This window comes from Heloderma suspectum, chromosome 3, assembly GCF_057233095.1.
Source record: "Heloderma suspectum isolate Gila_16-S chromosome 3, 16-S_ref, whole genome shotgun sequence".
NCBI lineage: Eukaryota > Metazoa > Chordata > Lepidosauria > Squamata > Helodermatidae > Heloderma > Heloderma suspectum.
The window spans coordinates 59,919,894-59,939,080 of record NC_139460.1 but is presented as its reverse complement, the minus strand read 5'-3'; the positions used below and the strand labels follow the sequence as shown (position 1 = coordinate 59,939,080).

General features: G+C 40.6%; 1 protein-coding gene across 4 annotated transcripts in view; it reads right to left on the bottom strand.

Annotated features, from left to right (window-relative positions):
- Positions 1-4,058: 4,058 nt before the first annotated feature.
- ARL13B (ARF like GTPase 13B) overlaps positions 4,059-19,187 on the bottom strand; it is a 62,950-nt gene continuing 47,821 nt past the window's right edge. Inside the window, exons 7-12 of one of the 4 annotated variants that reach the window (XM_084843393.1) lie at positions 16,575-16,689; positions 12,075-12,330; positions 11,467-11,583; positions 8,801-8,869; positions 7,965-8,007; positions 4,060-5,664 (exon numbers count right to left, since the gene is read on the bottom strand). In XM_084843393.1, coding sequence (XP_084699519.1) covers positions 8,000-8,007; positions 8,801-8,869; positions 11,467-11,583; positions 12,075-12,330; positions 16,575-16,689 — 565 coding nt within the window. In that variant the 3' untranslated portion in view covers positions 4,060-5,664; positions 7,965-7,999. Of the gene's footprint in view, positions 5,665-7,964; positions 8,008-8,800; positions 8,870-11,466; positions 11,584-12,074; positions 12,331-16,574; positions 16,690-19,187 lie in introns of all 4 variants that reach the window. The other 3 variants (XM_084843392.1, XM_084843395.1, XM_084843394.1) reach the window with 3 other exon arrangements.

Genomic DNA, 19,187 nt, shown 5'->3' with positions numbered 1-19,187 from the left:
CAGTGGCGGTGCGGCGGCGGCGGCCGGTCTTCTGACCAGCTGCTGCGGCCGCCATTTCCAGTTAAAAAAAAACAAAAAACAAAAAAAGTGATAGGCTACGTAAAGATTTACGTAGCCTATCACGGCTGAATTAAAAAAAAACAAAAAACGCGCGTACGCAAATGGCGCCCATGGGCGCCGCCATTTACGTTCCTTATTTTGGCATGTCTTAGTCTACGTAAACATTTACGTAGACTAAGACGGCGAAAATAAGGGGAACGCAAATAGCATAGCGTCTACGCTATTTGCGTTTCCCTTATTTTCGCCGTCTTAGTCTACATAAATGTTTACGTAGACTAAGACATGCCAAAATAAGGAACGCAAATGGCGGCGCCCATGGGCGCCGCCATTTGCATACGCACGTTGTTGTTTTTAATCAGCTGTGATAAGCTACGTAAACATTTACGTAGCCTATCACGGCTGACTGCAGGGACGCAAACGGTGGCGGCTACGGCCGCCACCATTTGCATCCCTGCTAGTCAGCGGCCGGATGTCCGGCTGCTGGTGGAGCCAGCCGGCGGCTCCGCAGAATCCCTGCGGAACGGAGCGGGCCGGCCAGGATTCCGGGGGGGGAGGAATGGAGCGCCTCCCCCCCCCGGCCAGAATTCCGGGGGGAGGGACAGAACGCCTCCCCCCCAGCATCAGCAAAATCCGCGAAAAGGTAAGTGACTTTCGTACATCCCTACTCACGAGTCCCCTGGACTGCAAGGAAGTCAAATCAGTCCATCCTAAAGGAAATCAACCCTGACTGCTCATTGGAAGGACAGATACTGAAGCTGAAGCTCAAATATTTTGGCCACCTAACGCAAAGAGAAAACTCTCTGGAAAAGACCCTGATGCTGGGAAAGACTGAAGGCAAAAGGAGAAGGGGACGGCAGAGGATGAGATGGCTAGATAGTATCACTGATGCAATGAATATGGACTTGAGCATGCTCCGGTAGAGAGCGCAGGACAGGAAGAGCCTGGCGTGCTATAGTCCATGGGGTCACGAAGAGTCAGACAACATAAAGCCTTACATGGCTCAGGGCCGTAATACCTGATGGAACGCCTTCCCCAACCTGAACCTACCCGGACGCTACAGTCAACATTTTTGTATCTTTTATTGTTCACCACTCTGGAATCTATCTAGATGTGGAGTGGTCGATAAATGTTGCAAATAAGCACCTGGGGCCTTACTCCAAGTGCCGCCTCCAAGGGAGGCTCGGAAAATGGCAACAAGGGAGAGGAGCCTTTTCAGTACCTCCCCTTCCCCGAATGAGCCCCGCTCTGAGGTCTAGCCTGCCTGAGACCATGCTGACAGTCATTTTTTGGACGCCAGGCCAGGTTAATACTGCCCTCTGTTCCCCGTCATTTAATGGCATATAATGGGACACTTATGTCAACTGTCTTGAATAGGTCTATTATCGAAATGGTTTACTGAAATTCTTTTTAGCTGTTTACATTCTTTTAAATTTTGTACATTAAAAATGAAATAAGTAATGTGATCCCACATGAAGGGATCCAGGCTGTCTTCTTGCAGCAGCTGGACAGTACTGGTGGTGGCGGCGCATGCAGGATGAAAAGACAGCGGACACCCTCTCACCTCTCTAGCGATGAGCACATTCAAGATCATCTGCCAATGCCCTGGTCCCGCTACCACCTGCATTGGAGCTGAAGTATGTCTTAACAAGAGAGAGGGCTTTTTTTGGCAGCATCATCCCAATTGTGTAATGCAAACCTCTAGGGAGGTTTGTCTGAGGCCAACTTTGCTATCTAATAGGTGCCAGGCGAACCTTTTTAAAATTCACCCAGGCATTTTAAACATCTTTTGACTATGGTAGATGCTGATTTTAACTGGTTGTATCTGCCACTTCCATGCTTTTATGTTTGTATTGTTTTCTTTTGCAGTTGTATTTTAGTAAACTACCTGGATTTTATCTTTGTGTATGTGGAATTTTTTTTTTTTAAATCCCAATCCAACTACAGACCTAAGTCATGGGAGGCTGCATACAATTGACTGGTTGCATATCTGCCTAACCTTTGTATTTTTTGAAAATTCTGCTCTTCTAAGCTCTGGCCAGCATACATAGTCAGCCCACCTCCCCTCCCATTTCTCACAACAGCCCTGTGAGGTAGGTTAGGCTACTGGTTAGGTCGCTCAGTGAGCTTCCAGCCGAGTGGAGATTGGAACCTGGGCCCCCCTGATCAAAGTATGAACCCTTCCACTTTCCCAAAGCTTGGAAGAGCCAGTAGTCCTTGAACATTGGAAGGAGAGGGGGATTTGCCATGCAGGAAGTTGAAGGTGCTTGAATATTTGTGCATCAGGCTTCTTATAAACTTGGAGAACTCATTAAAGCTTCTCTGAATTTTCCTCACTGTTTGTTACACCAAGTACTGTTTAGCAGTTATGGGAACATAAATGTCAAATCTATTCAATGTGGTAGTAGGCAGGGTCTACCCTATAATGTCTGGCCTAGGTGCCTTAGACAAATCCTGAATTCCATCCAACTTCAGCTGGACTCCTGGCAAGTCTTAGGCGTCCCAACTTTTCTGGGCCTGTGGGCATATTTAGAATTTTGAGAAAGTGTCAACCATCATGAAACGACAGTTGCAGGACAGGGCACCCAGCCACAAAATGTGACTGCTCTGTGTGTACATACAGTTACCCCCCTGCTCACACTTTGTCACTCCTACTTTGGCAGCTCCCTCTTGCTGCTTCCTCCCTCCCTCCCTCCTTGTTCTCTAGTTGTTTGGTTAATTGGTTGCTTTCTACCTCCTCTGGCTGCTTTCATTCACAGCTTCTCCAGTTTTCACTGCCACTGAAGATTCACCCAAGAGCTGCAGTGAGAGCTTGCAAAGTCTTGCAGCATCTGCTTCCTTGCTCAAAATTATGAGGCGCAGCAGTGAGCCGGGGGCCTCATAAGCATCCTGCCATGAAAGGGATCTTGGCTTTCAGACAGAGGGACCTACTTTATTTTATTTTAAAAAATCTCACCATAAACCTAAATAATTAAGGGCACAATCCTATTGCTGCTAGTCAGTGGCTAGACAGCCATAGAAATATGTGGTGGAGGGAGCAATCCTACCAGGATAGGCAGCTGCCTCTGAACTCAGAGGCGACCACCTGCCCTGCATTTGCGGCTAGACAGCCGAAATCCCAGGAACCGACCTTCACCCCCTCCTGCGCTGCCTCATAGGCAGCACGGAGTGGTGAAAATGGGGTGTTACTAGGGGTGTGCCAGGGCGGGGAAGTCGGAAATCTGGTGCGACACGTCCTCCATGTCATCCGGCCGCCACTTCCCATGCTCCAACTTCCCACGGCTAGACAGCCAATTTCGGCTGTCTAGCCACAAACGCAGGGCAGGTGGTCGCCTCCGAGTTCGGAGGCAGCTGCCTATCCCGGTAGGATTGCTCCCTCCGCCACATATTTCTTTATATCTTTACTTCATAAGTGAAAACATTTAGATGTGATATTCAAAAAATAAAAAGTAGTACAAGACAGTATGTTATGAAATATTCCTGATACTTTGGTCCCATAAAATATATATTTAAAAGCTGTAAACAAATGTGTAAAATATATATATCAAAAGGGGGGAAAACAAGTATTTAAACTTCAGGATCATAGGATTGTTGTTTTAATAATCCTTTTGACTTCAGTGTTTGCTAAATGAGCAGAAAAGAAAATTCTTATGATCAAGAGAAAAACTGAGGTTTTTCCGCATTCAGCGTACAGTCCAGGATTATGTCCCAATCTATAAAAGTCTTGAAACTATGTGCAAAAACAATTGTGAACTAGTATTTAACCTATCAGAGCCTTTGGGATTATAGAAAGTAGTCTTTCAAAACTAAAACTCTATAAGCTTTTAAACTGTTTTGAGTAATAGATAAACTTTTAATGTTTACACCCACCTGCTGAAAAGGAAAATAGGCAGGCTTTGAATTGGAGAGTGATTTTCACACAAGCCTGGCTTAGACATACTTCAGGTAATTTTTCCTTAATATTAGTACACAATGGGGTAAAAGCAAAGAAATAGCCAAGCATGAGATTTCAAATGGGTTGGGTTTTATTCATGGTGTAAAAAGTGTTTAAATGAAATTCACATATACAAACATACAATATAGAACAAAGGAGTTCTAACAACACATTGTTAAAATGTGACAATTTGCAAAGTTCCAGAATGCTCTGATACACATCTGCAGCTCCAGTATAAGCAGAGACTTCCTTATTCCCTTTAATACTAGGGCTGCTTTGAGCCACAGTGGGCAAGGACATTCAGAGTTGCCCCTGATTTAAGAGTATCAGGAAGCCTCTGATCATATGGGAGTTCTGTGTAGGTTATCTCTTATGTGCACAGATCCTGAGCAAGGAAGTGTAAAAAGTTAAATTTGATGTTAAGGGAAACGTATATACAGTAAATAAGGAAATATCCCATAAAGTTTGTTTAAATTACATTCAGACTTTAATTTCTTGCAGTTTTCAGTCTTGGAATAAATAATTCATTTGATATTACTATGCATTCAAACAAAGTATTCCATGAAGAACACCATAATTTTGGATACAATTCCATTTATAACATGAGATCAAAACACAAATGCCCCAAACTAACAGGAGGAAATTAATGTGCAGATGATGTGTTCTAGTTTTCCCAAACTCTAAAATTCATTCCAGGAACTGTGGCTGTGCACATGGAACCCATGGATTATTACTAATAATCGTGTGTGTGTGTGTGAGGGGAATTCATTCCCCCTGCCTCTGCCCATGGAAACATAATTAGCATAGAACTATTCCAAAGACTCTTGCTGTGGTTCACTACACACAAACCCAGCTTCTGGAATGTTTTTCCCACTTGGGGAAAACATGAATTCTGCACCAATTTTTGCACGTATTATCTTCCCAGTGGATCAGGACAAAACATGAAATCAACATTTCAACAGCTAGGCAACTTGTGAGGCAAGTCACATGCAAACTGTATTGCTGTTGCAAAAAGGTGATATTCGTAAGTATGTTCTGCTTAGGAATATAGTTATGAGTTTTAATATTTCAAAATAGTTCTGTTAACCAAATAGTTCTGTTAAAAACAACCAAGATACTAGAAAAATATAAAAATAGTTAAAATGTACAGTTCTTACTTTTTTCCATTTGAACATGCATATATTTTACAAAAAACAACAGAGGAACCCTTGAAGTATCGAATATAGAAATACACTAAGTCAAACAGAAAAGCAGTCCTTAAGCAAGGTGTGCAGTCAAGTTGCATTTGGTCTTGAAAGTGTTCTTCAGGGTTGTAACTTTCATTTCCAGCAAGGAAACCAAGTGAGAAGCCTCGCTCTCATTTCCCAAGAGTTCTACTTATACAAGTTTTCTCATTCCACATTAACCCTGAAGAGCAGCTGGTGAGTCAAGAAAGAAATAGTATAGCTATGTGTCATGAGGACCACCTTCAGCGCTGAGATCCCAAGGCAATCTTAGTGTCCTTGCCCAGCAAGTATCTCTTCAAATAAGAAAAACAGTAATATAGGTCTTCCCTTTACATGGTGCATGCATTATTAAAGCTGCCACGACTGCTAGTTAAGAGATAACATCATGGGTATCGCTGTTAGGTCTTTGCCGTACAGTCAGTGGAGGCAGTGGCTTTCCGTAGAAATCTAAGACACAGATTAGAAAAGAAGCCAAGTTAAACATATATTGCACCCTCTACCTAGCTATTATTTTGGGGAACAGCAAAAATAGCATGGAACTGTCTGCTAATTTAACAAGTGTGGGGAAACCTGGGGTTTTGATTTTTTTTCACTAGAGTAGAAATACAATCCACATTATGTCAAAATGTATAATATTGGAAGATGTATGTTTGCCTGGTTTAGAGTGTAATTTATTTTTTTATCTGTCTTTCACATTTTCTGATAGTACTTTGTCATGGGAATAACTTGCAGAAGGAAAAGGGGAACACCTGAAACAGTTCTAGTATTTCAGAACAGCAAAAGCCCAAACCAAGGCACTCTATCCCAGGCATAAAGGCTAACACAGTGAACGGGGCTCTTGATTTCACTGTGACTGAATGTGTTAGCTGAAAACCACAGTGTGTTAAAAGACATAAGAATGTATAGTCAAATGTAATTTGAAGGAAGAGAGGGGGAAAATCTAAATGTGTCTAAATCCAAATGGGTGGGGTGCTATGTCCTCCCCCAAACTACTGCTGCCGCTGCCACTATCACCTCCTTCATAGACAGTAGTGTGAGGAACCCAGGTTGACCAGAAACAATATAGAAAGGGAAAGGAAGAATCTCAGGAGGTCAATGCCTAGCAAGCATCTGCCCTCTCCCTTCCTTTTTCCACATTACCACAGCCAGCTATGAAGCAGGAATAAACCATATTAGGGATCTCAAGCGGATACCCGCGAACTCCTGTGGTTCGGTGGTGCTGGTGCCAGAACTGTTTGTACTCTTCTGAATGAGATATTGTAGAAATTTTTAGACAACGCAATGTGTTTCCTAACATAAACAGGAAAAGGGGACTCCCAGTGCCAAATTACTAATCATTGCGTGGTGAAAATGTATACATCCTTAAACAAACTTAAAAAAATAGAGGCATAATACATGCAGGCTTAGTACATGCAAAATTATAAAGTCAGAAAATGAAAAAATATTGGTTTGTATGCCCAGCAGGAAACAGACAGAGAACAGGAAAAGTGAATGCAAGTAACATTTAGGATCTTTTTTGACTGTCCATGGCACTGAAAATAGATCAAGCGCTTTCTCTCTCTCACCGCTCCAAGTTTTTCTTGAGTTTGTCAAGACAATTTAAAAAAATCATACAATAGATCTGTAAATATAATTGACACTGGTAAGGCTGCCTGAAACTCTTCAGCTGAGAAAAGCTAATATATTCTGGTCAATTGCATGATGTTATGTATTTTCATAAAGATATGCTATATTTTTTTTCCAAGTGCAAAATATATATGAACCCAGTGGCTAAACCTTTTGGGCTAACTAATAAAACCATACTGGTATATAAACCCCAACGCATTTCTTTACAGAAAAGGTAAAATTGTGAAATGATGTGACTGAACGTTATCATTTTTCATAGAATCATAGAATAGTAGGGTTGGAAGGGGCCTACAAGGCCATCGAGTCCAACCCCCTGCTCAATGCAGGAATCCAAGTCAGGAATCTATTCATTTGTTTAAAATGAATGAGAAGTATATAAAGCTGACACAATAAATTAGTCATTATGTTAAGCAATTCGTTTCTTTGGTGTGTGTGTGTGTGTGGGGGGGGTGCTTGCTTTTTCTTCTTTAACAGCCTGAGTTGTAGGGAAACTGTAGCTCCTGAAGCTGAAGAGTCTTGGAATTCTGTCAAATGCCCACTTTATAAAAGTAACTCCTAAGCTGTAGTTAGTGGCCAATAGTAGTGCCAATAAAGCCATGATAAATAGCTCTGAAGTGGCATGTGGATTCTATTGCAACCTCTGAGATCCCAGTTCTGGTGTTTCTAAGTGAAATGTAGACAATGATGCAAGGAACTTCCTACGAGATGATTAGCATTATTAACTGTATTCCTTGTGTCACTCTGCAATCAAAGCTGTACGAACAAATCTAGGAAACCTGGTGCCCTCAAGATGTTTTGGACACCCATAATCTCTGACCACTGGCCATATTGGCTGGGACCGGTGGGAGTGGGGCTATAGGAGGTGAATGCCAGATGTTATTTTATGTCAGCAAATTTACCAGCTTGAGTTACTATGTGCAAACAGGAATATTTCTTGCACCAGAAAAAATAATCAGTTCACTTTTTACATGTGGAAAAGTGAGAGACAGCAATTACGGATCATGTTCAAGGACATACATCTTTTGATTCTCATTCCCTTGCTCCAGCCACAAATCAGGCTGCCTTGCTATGAGCAAAAAGAATGTAATCAGAAAGCACAAGTCCTTCCCTCTTCTCCCTACCTCTTTTGCTCTGCCTTTCTCTTGCTTTCTTCTCTTTATACGCCTTAAAAAGAAAGATGGACTTCATTATACAAATTTGTTCTATTACAATACATAATAGTTGTGCTTACCATCACAAGTATTTAAAAAATAATTAGAAAAATATTAATTTTGCAAACTTAAAGCAAGTTGCCTTCATATACGCATCTAACTAGCCCAGTATTATATACTCTGTCTGGCAGCTCAGTCTCTGGCATGGGCTTTTCTCAGTCTTTTCTATCTGAGATCCTTTAACTAGAGGCTCTAGAGATTGAATAGAACCTTATACATGCAAGGCAGGTGCTCTAGCACTGAACTATGGACCACAGAGCTCTTAGAAATACTGCCAAACAGGAAGGCTCCTTAAAGCAATTTGGACATACTACAGTACAGCAGCATGTAAGAATTTAGCAGTTGGTTTACCTGTCCTTTAGTACTTCATTGATATTTGTGGATAGCTAACAATATATGCAACCTACTTCTATTTTTCCTCTGAACTGTACCAAATTAAGGACATTTTTAGCATTCTATAGAATGGGATCTGTTATAACAAAGGGGTTGTTGTTTAATTGTACATCATGGTAAAGGTACATGGCATGAGTGAGCAATGATCTGTACTGAAGCAAACAGAATGAAGCAAATAGTTTATAAGCAAGACACAGCTTATGCTTTGCTTTAAATGGAAAAACACTAGGAAAAAGCATGGATCTTTTTAAACACTTGAAGCATGATTAGTTGAGAAGAAAGAAACAAGCCAACATGCAAAATGGAATAAGTTTCTGAGGACAAAAAACAATTGTGATTTCCTCTGAAATTACCATTACGACGACTTTCACCAAGAGGTTCAAGTTTTCGAATTCTGTTAACTTTAGGAGTTTCCCATCCAACTACAGAAAAAAAAATATCAAAGAGCGACACCACATTGTCAAACAGAAATCTAGAGATGCAGAGATTCATCTTTGTGAAGATGGATGAAAACATCTAGGCTTTTGGAGAGGAATTTGCAATATAAAAGAAAATGTGGACGGAAAATTCCACTTTAAAACCAACTGCCTATGGTGAGAAATAACTTAAGAATAATGTCACAACTGTTTAAAGAGACATTTAGTCCAGCAATGTCTCTGATAGCAGCCAGCCAAATTTCCCTGGGAAATTCAAAGCAGGGCATGAAGAAGACATTCCCAGTTATCTCACACACATCTGATTAAGAGTTGGTATTAAAATGTAATCAGGCTTGTAACACCTGTGAACATGGAGGTTTCATTCTTAGTTATCATTTTTAATAATGGTTAATGATAGCAATTAATTCTGTAAGTTAATTATGTACTGCAGTAAGTATTATTTCTTTTGAACATAGTAATATGTTCATATGTACTACTAATCGAGTTTACTAAGTGCCAAGTTCTAGCATTTTGACAGAAAAAGGAAAAACACACACTCTCTTGGTCTCCCAACACTATTCCTAATGTTGTGAATCTTACAGATCCTTTTAGTTGTTTTGTTTTTATTAGACCATTTTAAATTACATGGGAAAAATATCTAGACTTAGGCTACAATCCTATGCACACTTAATTGGGAGTAAGCTCACCTGACGTCAGTGAGCTGTACTTTTGATTAAGCATGCATAGGATTGGGCTATTTATGCACTGATTTAAAAACTGGATCTCTCCCCCCACCCAGCCCTATATCTACAAAAACACTGGTCCAATAGAAGTTATGGGCCATCAGGAGAAGCAATCACTATTTTGTTAGACAGTATTTTGTTTGGCAATATATAACATTAAAAGGATCCAGTAGGCATGGCATGTTTTCAATATGGATGTAAACATGGATTTTAATTAAACGCACAGCAAAAGCTATCCCCCTTCCTTTTTTAAAATAGACCCCAGTTAGAAATATTTATTTATTTTATGTGTGTGTGTGTGTGTGTGTGTGTGTGTATGTGTGTGTGTGTGTGTGTGTCTCTCTCTCTCTATATATATATATAAAAAAAAATAAAAATTCAAGATTTGTAAAGCTATGTTTATGGTGCACAAGAGTGATTACTGTATACCTAATGTCTGGACTTCTGATACATATTTGGCTTATTCGCCTACTTTTGTCACAAGGTTGATCCAAACAATCAGGAATTAGAATCTGTTTGAATCATAGAATCATAGAATAGTAGGGTTGGAAGGGGCCTACAAGGCCATCGAGTCCAACCCCCTGCTCAATGCAGGAATCCAAGTCAGAGCATCCCTGACAAATGGCTGTCCAGCCTCGTCTTGAAGGCCTCCAGTGTGGGAGAGCCCACCACCTCCCCAGGTAATTGGTTCCATTGCCATATTGCTCTGACACTCAGGAAGTTTTTCCTGATGTTCAGCCGGAATCTGGCTTCCTGTAACTTGAGCCCATTATTCCGTGTCCTGCACTCTGGGATGATCAAGAAGAGATCCTGGCCTTCTTCTCTGTGACAACCTTTCAAGTACTTGAAGAGTGCTATCATATCTCCCCTCAGTCTTCTCTTCTCAAGGCTAAACATGCCCAGTTCTTTCAGTCTCTCTTCATAGGGCTTTGTTTCCAGTCCCCTGATCATCTTTGTTGCCCTCCTTTGAACCCTCTCCAGCTTGTCTGCATCCTTCTTAAAGTGTGGTGCCCAGAACTGGACACAGTACTCCAGATGAGGCCTAACCAGTGCTGAGTAGAGGGGAACTAGTACTTCCCGGGATTTGGAAGCGATGCCTCTATGAATGCAGCCCAAAATAGCATTTGCCTTTTTTGCAGCCACATCACATTGTTGGCTCATATTCAGCTTGTGATCGACGACAATTCCAAGATCCTTCTCGCTCGTAGTGTGGTTGAGCCACGTATCCCCCATCTTGTAACTGTGCATTTGGTTTCTTTTTCCTAGGTGCAGAACTTGGCATTTGTCCCTATTAAATGCCATTCTGTTGTTTTCTGCCCAGCACTCCAGTCTATCCAGATCACTTTGAATTTTGTTTCTGTCTTCCAAAACCTGAGTAAACCTGGGAAGCTGAATCCATTTCTGTAAGGCAGCTACTCAAAAGAAAGCAAGGAGTACTAGCTCAAGATTTTAAAGGAACCTCATCAAGGAGAAAAGCATCAGAACAGCACATAGTCACCTTAAAACCATAAAATGGAGACAGCCATTTGGTAAAATGTAGAAAGTACTTTATTTACAGCAGATATTCCTAGTTCTAGAACACCTATCTAGTCTACCCTATCTGTGGAATAAATCTCCCATGACACAACTTAGCTTGCCCTAGTAAACTAAAAGATTTGAAGGAATTCTATAGTAACAGAAATACTACCACAGTACTTTTCACTGTGTACAAGAAAATTCAACAGCAGCTGGTTTATACTTAAAATACCTATGTTATGAAATAAGCCACGTGCAATCTACTTTTTCTATGCTCAAAAAGGAAATTTCACTACAGCGTGCAGAAACTGACATACCAGTAGTTCTATTATTTTTAAAATTTACCTGGTGCAAGAGGTGCTACTGGTGTAGGATGTGGGGAAACAGTCTCTTCGGTACTGGCTGGTTCTACTCGGTGACTCCTTTTTAATTTCAGTTTCTTTGCTTTCTTTTTACTGTTCTCTAAAGGAAATTGAAAGAACACTGGTCATAAAACATCTAGCATTTGAACAACAAACTTTTATTATTTATGTTACAAATTTGTATCCTGCCTCTCAGTATAAGTATTTCCAGAGTGTCTTACAGTATCAAACAGTAAACACAATAAAATCTTTAAAACTACAATAAAATAGAAAAATAAAACAAAATTTCAGCATTAAAACAATTTTATGAGGTCTGGAAAATACATTTTTGCCTGACACTGAGAAGACATCAGCATGAGCTCTAGGTAAGCCTCAAGCGGATGTCTCAGTCAAGAAGGCCACAGCTGTTACTTGCTTCACCTCAGATGACGGAGGGCCTTTCTTCTTCAAACCACAGCACAAAGGAAGAGAAATTCCTGACCTCTCTCTCGCCCAATCATTCTGAGACCGCCAGGGGATTTGGAGGAGTGGGAATGGGGTCAAGCTAGTATTTATAGATCCCTAAGTTTAAGGCCATAGAACTCAACCCACCTGTTCCCAAATTCAATGTAGCATTATCACCAGAGTCAAGGCTTTCTGAGATTTGCTGGTCATTCTCATCTTCATGTTCCAACTGTTGTGTTAGCGCAGATTTATAGCTTTCTACCAGTCTACAGTCATTTGATTGCTGGCTGTTCAGGCTCTGAGCATCCATTTGCTCCTGATCTGTTTTAGGTTTCAAGGCAATGGCATCCTTCTCATTCTCTTCCCGTTGCCTCTTCTTCTCTTTTTCAATTTTCTTTTCATTCTGACAAAGCACAGAAAGATGTCATTTTAGTAAAGCAGTGGGGCAGACCTAATATATTTAGAGGAGGAGGGGGAGAGAACATGAGAAATCAACAAGAAAAGCCAGAGAAGATACTTTACAAGGATTATCAAAATGTATTTCACATATTAAATGTTTTACAAGTTGTTTTTATAAATCATTATGCATTTTTATAGCACATATTAAGCAAAGTATTTTATTGGTGTTACGTCATTCACTTTCACAATAAGCATGTGCACAGAAGGAAAAAAATCTACTCCAAGCTAGTTCACAGTCAACTTGGGATTTGTATTCCAGTCTCCATGCAATCCTTCCCACTAGACCACAGATCATCAATAATATAAAATAAATTAAACCTCAGATTTAGAAGATTTAAATCTTGAATTAATATTCAGTTTCTCTACTCTTAGTAGGGGCTGCTATATACAACTTTACATTTTAATTGTGTTTAAATGTCAGGTATTTTAAAGTTCAGCTGTACAAATATTTTCTGTGTCCCTAATTCAGTTCCCCTATATGTACATACAGATTACTGGGAGATTCCATCAACAAATCGCTGTGTATAATGTACTTGGAATATGTAATATAGTTTTCCCCATGCTGGGAATGCTAAGCCTTTAATCACTTACATTGATTTCGGAAGCCTAGCAGCTGACATTCTCCCCATCTCCCCCCCCCCCAATATATGCATATTACTTCAAAGAAGTTGAACTAAAAGGTATTGCAGTTATGAAGCCAGTTACATCTCTCCCTAAGGTTTATGCTTTTACTAAGGCCTTTGGCTCCTGGAGGAGGGAACAATCCAGAACAGTTTAAGGAAACTGGATTTAATGAAGCTCTTTTTTTAATGTTGACTGTTTGGTTGAGGCTTTTCTGATAGATTTCATGTAAATGTTAACCACCTTGAACAAATTTGGAAAGGCAGGAGTTACAGATTTATTTAATCAAACAAATAGAAATAAAGCATGTACAAAAATGTATTAATTTAAACAGGAATGAGAAACACCAGGCCCTTCAATGTTATTGGACTGCAACTCCTATCATCACTCACCATTGGCTATGCTGGCTAGGGCTCATGGGAGTTGCAGTCCAACAACATCTGCAGGGCCACAGGTCCCCCACCCTGATTTTAAATATTTATAGGCCCTCCCAAGGCAGTTTCCAAAAATGAATATACAATATAAATAACATTTTGTTTATTTATTGCAGTTCTATACTGCCCAGTAGCCAAAGCTTTCTGGGCAATTCACAAAATAAAATGTATACCATAAATGCATAAATATAATAAAGCATTGTAAAATCTAGAGCAGATTAAAATAGCCACAAAATAAAACCAAAGACCCAATCTTGAGAAAATCAACAGCAGAGGATAAGCAGCAGTGTAAGAATCTAAAAAGCACAACACACATTTTTAAAATGGAAAGACTAAAAAGCCAGGCAAAATAAGTAAGTCTTCACCTGGTGCTCAAAAACCACAGCATAGATCTCAGGCAAGCCTCTTCGGGAAGGGTACTCCATAACCAGGGTGCCACAACAGAAAAGGCCCCTCCGTATAGTAGCCACCTGCCTCATCTCATTTGTTGCGGCACCCAGAGAAAGACCTCAGAAAATGACCTTAATGCCCAGATAGGTATATAGAGGAGGAGATGCTTCTTCAGGTAACTTGGCCCAAAGCTGTTCAGGGCTTTAAAAATTAATACTAGCACTTCGAATTGAGCCCAGAAATGTCCTGCTGCCTTATTTTGGACTAGCTGACATTTCTGGACAGTTTTCAAAGGCAGCCTCACATATAATGCTTTAGAGTAATCCAACTGGGAGGTTACCAGAGCACAGATAACTCTATCAAGGCTATTTCTGTCCAGATAGGGTTGCAGCTGGTATATCAGTCTAAGTTGATAAAAGGCACTCTTAGCCACAGAGGTCTCTTGTAGTTCCAGTAACAACACTGGATCCAAAAGCACTTCCAAAGTGCGAACCTGATCAATAATAGGGAATGCAACCCATTCCAGGACAGGCTGAGCACCACTTCATTGGGCAGAAGACCCATCCACTAATAGACCCTCCACCTTGTTTGAGTCTCAGTTTATTGGCCCTAATCCAGTCCATTACTGCACACAGGCACTGGTTCAGTACATCCATTGCATCACAAGAATGAAATGAAAATGAGAAATAGAACTGGGTGTCATCTGTATGATGGTGACACCCTCAGTCCACATCGCCAGGTTATCTCCCCTAACATTTTCATGTAGATGTTAAACATGAATAAACATTACGGGGAATAAACAGAGCCCTGTGGAACCTTAGAGTATAACTGCTCCAGGGGAAAGCAATAATCCCCCAGTGCCCCCTTTTAGAATTGACCATACAAGTAGGAGCAGAACCACCTCTAACCCACAACTTAAACAGCCTGTTCAGAAGGATACCATGGTTGATGGTATCAAAAGCTGCTGAGAAATTCAAGACAACCAACATCTTCACACTCTTCCTTCAGCAAAGTTTATCCCCAAAAACGACCAAGGCAGTTTCCATTCCAAAACCAGGCCCAACTGAAAAGGATCTAGAAAATCAGTTTAATCCACGAGTGCTTGGAGTTGAACGGTAACTATAGTAAACATTAACAATAAAACCATAATACTAAAGATAATCATTATTAAGGACCAGTAATACCACTTCATCCCAGTAAAAGCACTAAATTCCAATAAATAATTACAGTTAAAACCATTTCATTCCAGCAACCCAATAAAATCCTGTTTAAGAGAATGCAACAGAAAACAAATAAATCTTTAGGGCCCTTTTAAAGGTTTGCAGTGATGGGGTCTAACATACCCCAGTTGGCAAAGAATTTCACAAATGTAGGGCCAATTCCAAAAAAGCCCACTCCCTTGTGCCCGCCAGCCTAGTTGTTCTCATGGGTGGCCATGTAAGTAGGGTTTTGGATGATGATCTCAAAGTGTGGGCAGACAGATATGGATGAATGTGGTCCTTCAAGCAACTGGATCCCAAATGGTTCAAGCTTTTCAAGGTTAGAAACACCTCTTGACTAGGCTCAGAAATGCAGCAGCAACCAGTGCAACTGAGATATCACATATTCCAACCACCTAACCCCACAGCAACACTTAGGTGGCCGTATTTCCCAGCAGTTGAAGTGGCTGAAGCCCCAGTTAGACCGCATTACCCAAGTCCAGCCTGGATGTCACTAGCGCATAGATAATGGTGGCAAGGTCCTCTCCACACAGGGCTGTAGTTGGTATACCCTTCTGGTAAAAAGCATGCTTGGACACTGCAGCCACCTAAACTTCCCCCGTTAGTGTGGAGCCCACAAGAATTCCCAGACTGCACTTGGTCCTTCAGAGGGACTGCAACCCAGTCTGAGTCCATTTGTAAATCTCCATCCAGAATAGTTGCCTTTCCTACCCACAGTATTTCTGTCTTGTCTGGATTAAGCCTAAGCTTGTTCACCCTCATCTAACCCCAAACTGCTTCCAAACACTGATTCAAGAATTCCACAATTGTTTGTGTAGATTTAACAAACCCACATTTTGTATTTTTCCTAGAAAGTTGGTGGCTGGCCTGTGGAATGGGTGCCACAACTGCTATAGCAGCAGAGGTTTATGGCACTCTTGGAAAGGCAGCAGAGTCTATGGTTCTGACTCTGGCATAGAGCTAATTATGTGCTTTTGTCTGTATTACCTGCATGGGGCTGCTTTTCTCCAGCTCATATTAAGGTATGGTTGGGGAGGAGGGCGGCATAGGTATTGTAACATGAAATATCCAATAAATTGGGCTTAACTCTTGGAACATTTGTCAAACAAACTGGCCACCATTGTCTTCTCAAATTACTTTAACCACACAGTGAAAATTGACTATACTTTGAAAATCCAAGGCATACATATCTGGAAGCAAATCCTGTTGAAAATCAAGGAGAATGACTTCAGAGTAAACGTGGTGAGAATCATGTTACAAGTCCCTCCCTGAAAATTATGTGTACCGGAACCTATTTATTTTAAGATTAGCTTAGGTAAATGCTGATTTAATATTGGCAGGGACAGCTGCTGATCTGTTACTCCACAGATGTTACCTATTAAAGGGAAGGGTGAGCAGGAAGAATGGTTTTTAATCAACATTGTGTCTCTAGATCTACTATACTCTGCCTCCACATCTACTACCAAATAGTCTCAAATCTGGTTTATCACAAACATTTTTCATACACTTGAGTGTTCTAATACCTCAGTGATTACAGTTGAGATAGGCTGGAATGGGTTGCCAATTACTAGCTCAGAGTCTGCTTCATCCAAAACACTCCTTCCTTCATGGTCAGCTTCTTCTTTCTCTTTCCGTTCTCTTTATTATCGTTTATAAAGAAGAGGAAAGAAAATGGAAGATTTTGAATCAACACAAATCCAAAGGCAATGCTTTTTAAGGTATGTTCCTTAAAGTGTTTGAAGTACTTCACATACATTAGGTCAGTTATCCCTACAACTCTCTTGTAATGTGGGCAAGTGTTATTCCCCAAATTAGAAAAGGTGGATGTGAAGCTGAGAGAATTGTGGCTTGTTTGAGGACACAATCAGTGGCTGAGGTCTGAGCATGAAACTTCCTGGCTTACAACTCACACTTTCTTATCTATTTGCTAAACCAGCTCTCATCATTTAAATGCATATTCTTCCCTATCCTTAAGGCAAGGAGTTGAATATAAAAGTCCATTACAACCAAGCCCCAGTAGGGCTAGTACACAATATCCCTATACTTTCCAAATCTTTTACTGCATACAGGACCACTACCTGATCCTGATCCTGAAGTTTCTCCCATTTCTTTGGCTGTCTTTACAGCACCCATGTTGAATGCTTTGTGACTCACCTTATTTATCAAGTGTAGTGAAGAGCAAGAAAGATAGAAGAGGGGCGAGTGTGTTTGGGGACCTCTGATACAGCAGGTTGCACAGACAGGCTATCGGTATTCTGGCTTTGAAGTACTCTATGTAGGATCCCAGGACAGTTAAAGACAGACACATGCCCTCCTTTATCTCCATCCTTTCAGCTACATTCAGGTACTTAATGGAGAATGAAAATGTGGTAGGCCAACCAGGAAGAAGGAGGGTAGAGGGGAGAAGAGAAGAAACAGTGGCCATGAGGCTTAAGCAGGGGAAGGGATCCAAAGATGTCCTTCTATTAGGGGAAAGCCTCTTCTGCTCATGGAAGGACTTCTGGAGCCAACTTTGTTTAGTTATGTATTCAAAGCACTTCTGAGACACAAGTGACAAGAAATGTATAGCTTTTTTGGTTACACTTTGCAAAATTTCTTTCATAAAGGATTTTTGGTAAGACCAATGTGCACGTAACACTCACTCACTGTAAAATCATGCAGACTGATTGGCTTGGCTTATTAGTTTTATTTTTAATATTCTCCAAGAGCTTTCCCAATCCATTATCTATGTAGATTAGATACATGATCTATGCTCCTGCACACCAGGAACAAGAAAAGTAATCAGAAAAAGAAAACACAACAGTCCCATAAATTCCATACACAGTTCATTTATTTCAGATGTCAGCTTTAAAAAAATCTTCTACCCCAGATATAGTAACTATAACTAAGGAAATTGGGTGGGGGGAGTCAGGGGCAAAAAGATTTGAGAAGGAAGACATTACTATGATCAAAATCTTTTTCTCTCTCTTATAATATGGAAAGCCTCTTCAATTTCACTACAAAGCCTTCCTCAAAGCAAATGAAGTGGTCCCAAATGTATGCAGTCATAGAAATATTATTAAATAATTTAATAAATAAATAATGTGATACTGTGCAATCTTACCAAAACAGCTTTTATCTACAAGGTTACCTAGTTAAAACAGATAAATTCCTCGCCCATTCGTTAGAGAAAGCTATCAAGACAGATGGTTGAGCGCACAACAACAGACTCTTCTACGCTGAGCCCTGTAAATGCAATGTTTATGCACTGCTTTGGAAAGCTTATAAATTGTACTGCAGTATGTTTCACCTGGAGATCTTCATTATTTGGACTGATTAAGTGTAACTGGAACTCTGTATTTCATAATGGTATTTCAATTGAATGCATGAACCCTGTGCTGGATCCAAATGCAAATCAATGGAATAGACAGACATGCCAAGGAATTGTGAATTAGATACACTGAGAATTTAAAATAAAAGTAATCTCAGGTGGGAGTCAGTCCATGAAGACATTCACGCTTGTTTTTATTCTGGAATGAGGTACACATCTATCACAAGGAGTGTTAGATCGCGACAGTGAATCTGAAGACAGCCCTTCATTTCTGCCAGAGATGGCAAGCACAACCCATGCCTCAGAATAACAGCTTCACCTCAGTGATACTTGTGAGTTTTGTTGAAGCCAGATTTCATTTTGATTACTTCCACCACAATTTATTCTGAAAAAATATGATGGCCAATAGTCCAATATTTCAAGCATACTTATTTTCTAGTTAAGTAGAAACATTAACATAATGAGTTAAGATTCATCAATAGATGCCTCCCTGAAGGGAGATCATAAAGGCAGTGCTAAACAGGGCTGTGCACATTCCACTTGTCTGAGATGTGATGTTGGTTCAAATTTCCCATCCTGAGATTTTGAACCAGTTTATCTGGGGTTATTTAGGAACATCTAAAAGCCGGAGGGGGGTATGCAGGACTCAGGAAAGGGGTCAGCACAGTTCGTTATCCATCCCACAGGTCTACTATTCCCTGGCCTGTAGCCCTGCACAACATATCTATCAAAGTAGTTTGGTCGTGCAAAATGTCCCTGTCTAGGTTTTCGGATACCCTGGCACTGGATAGCCATTACTTAAGGCACTAATATCTGTGTCACACCC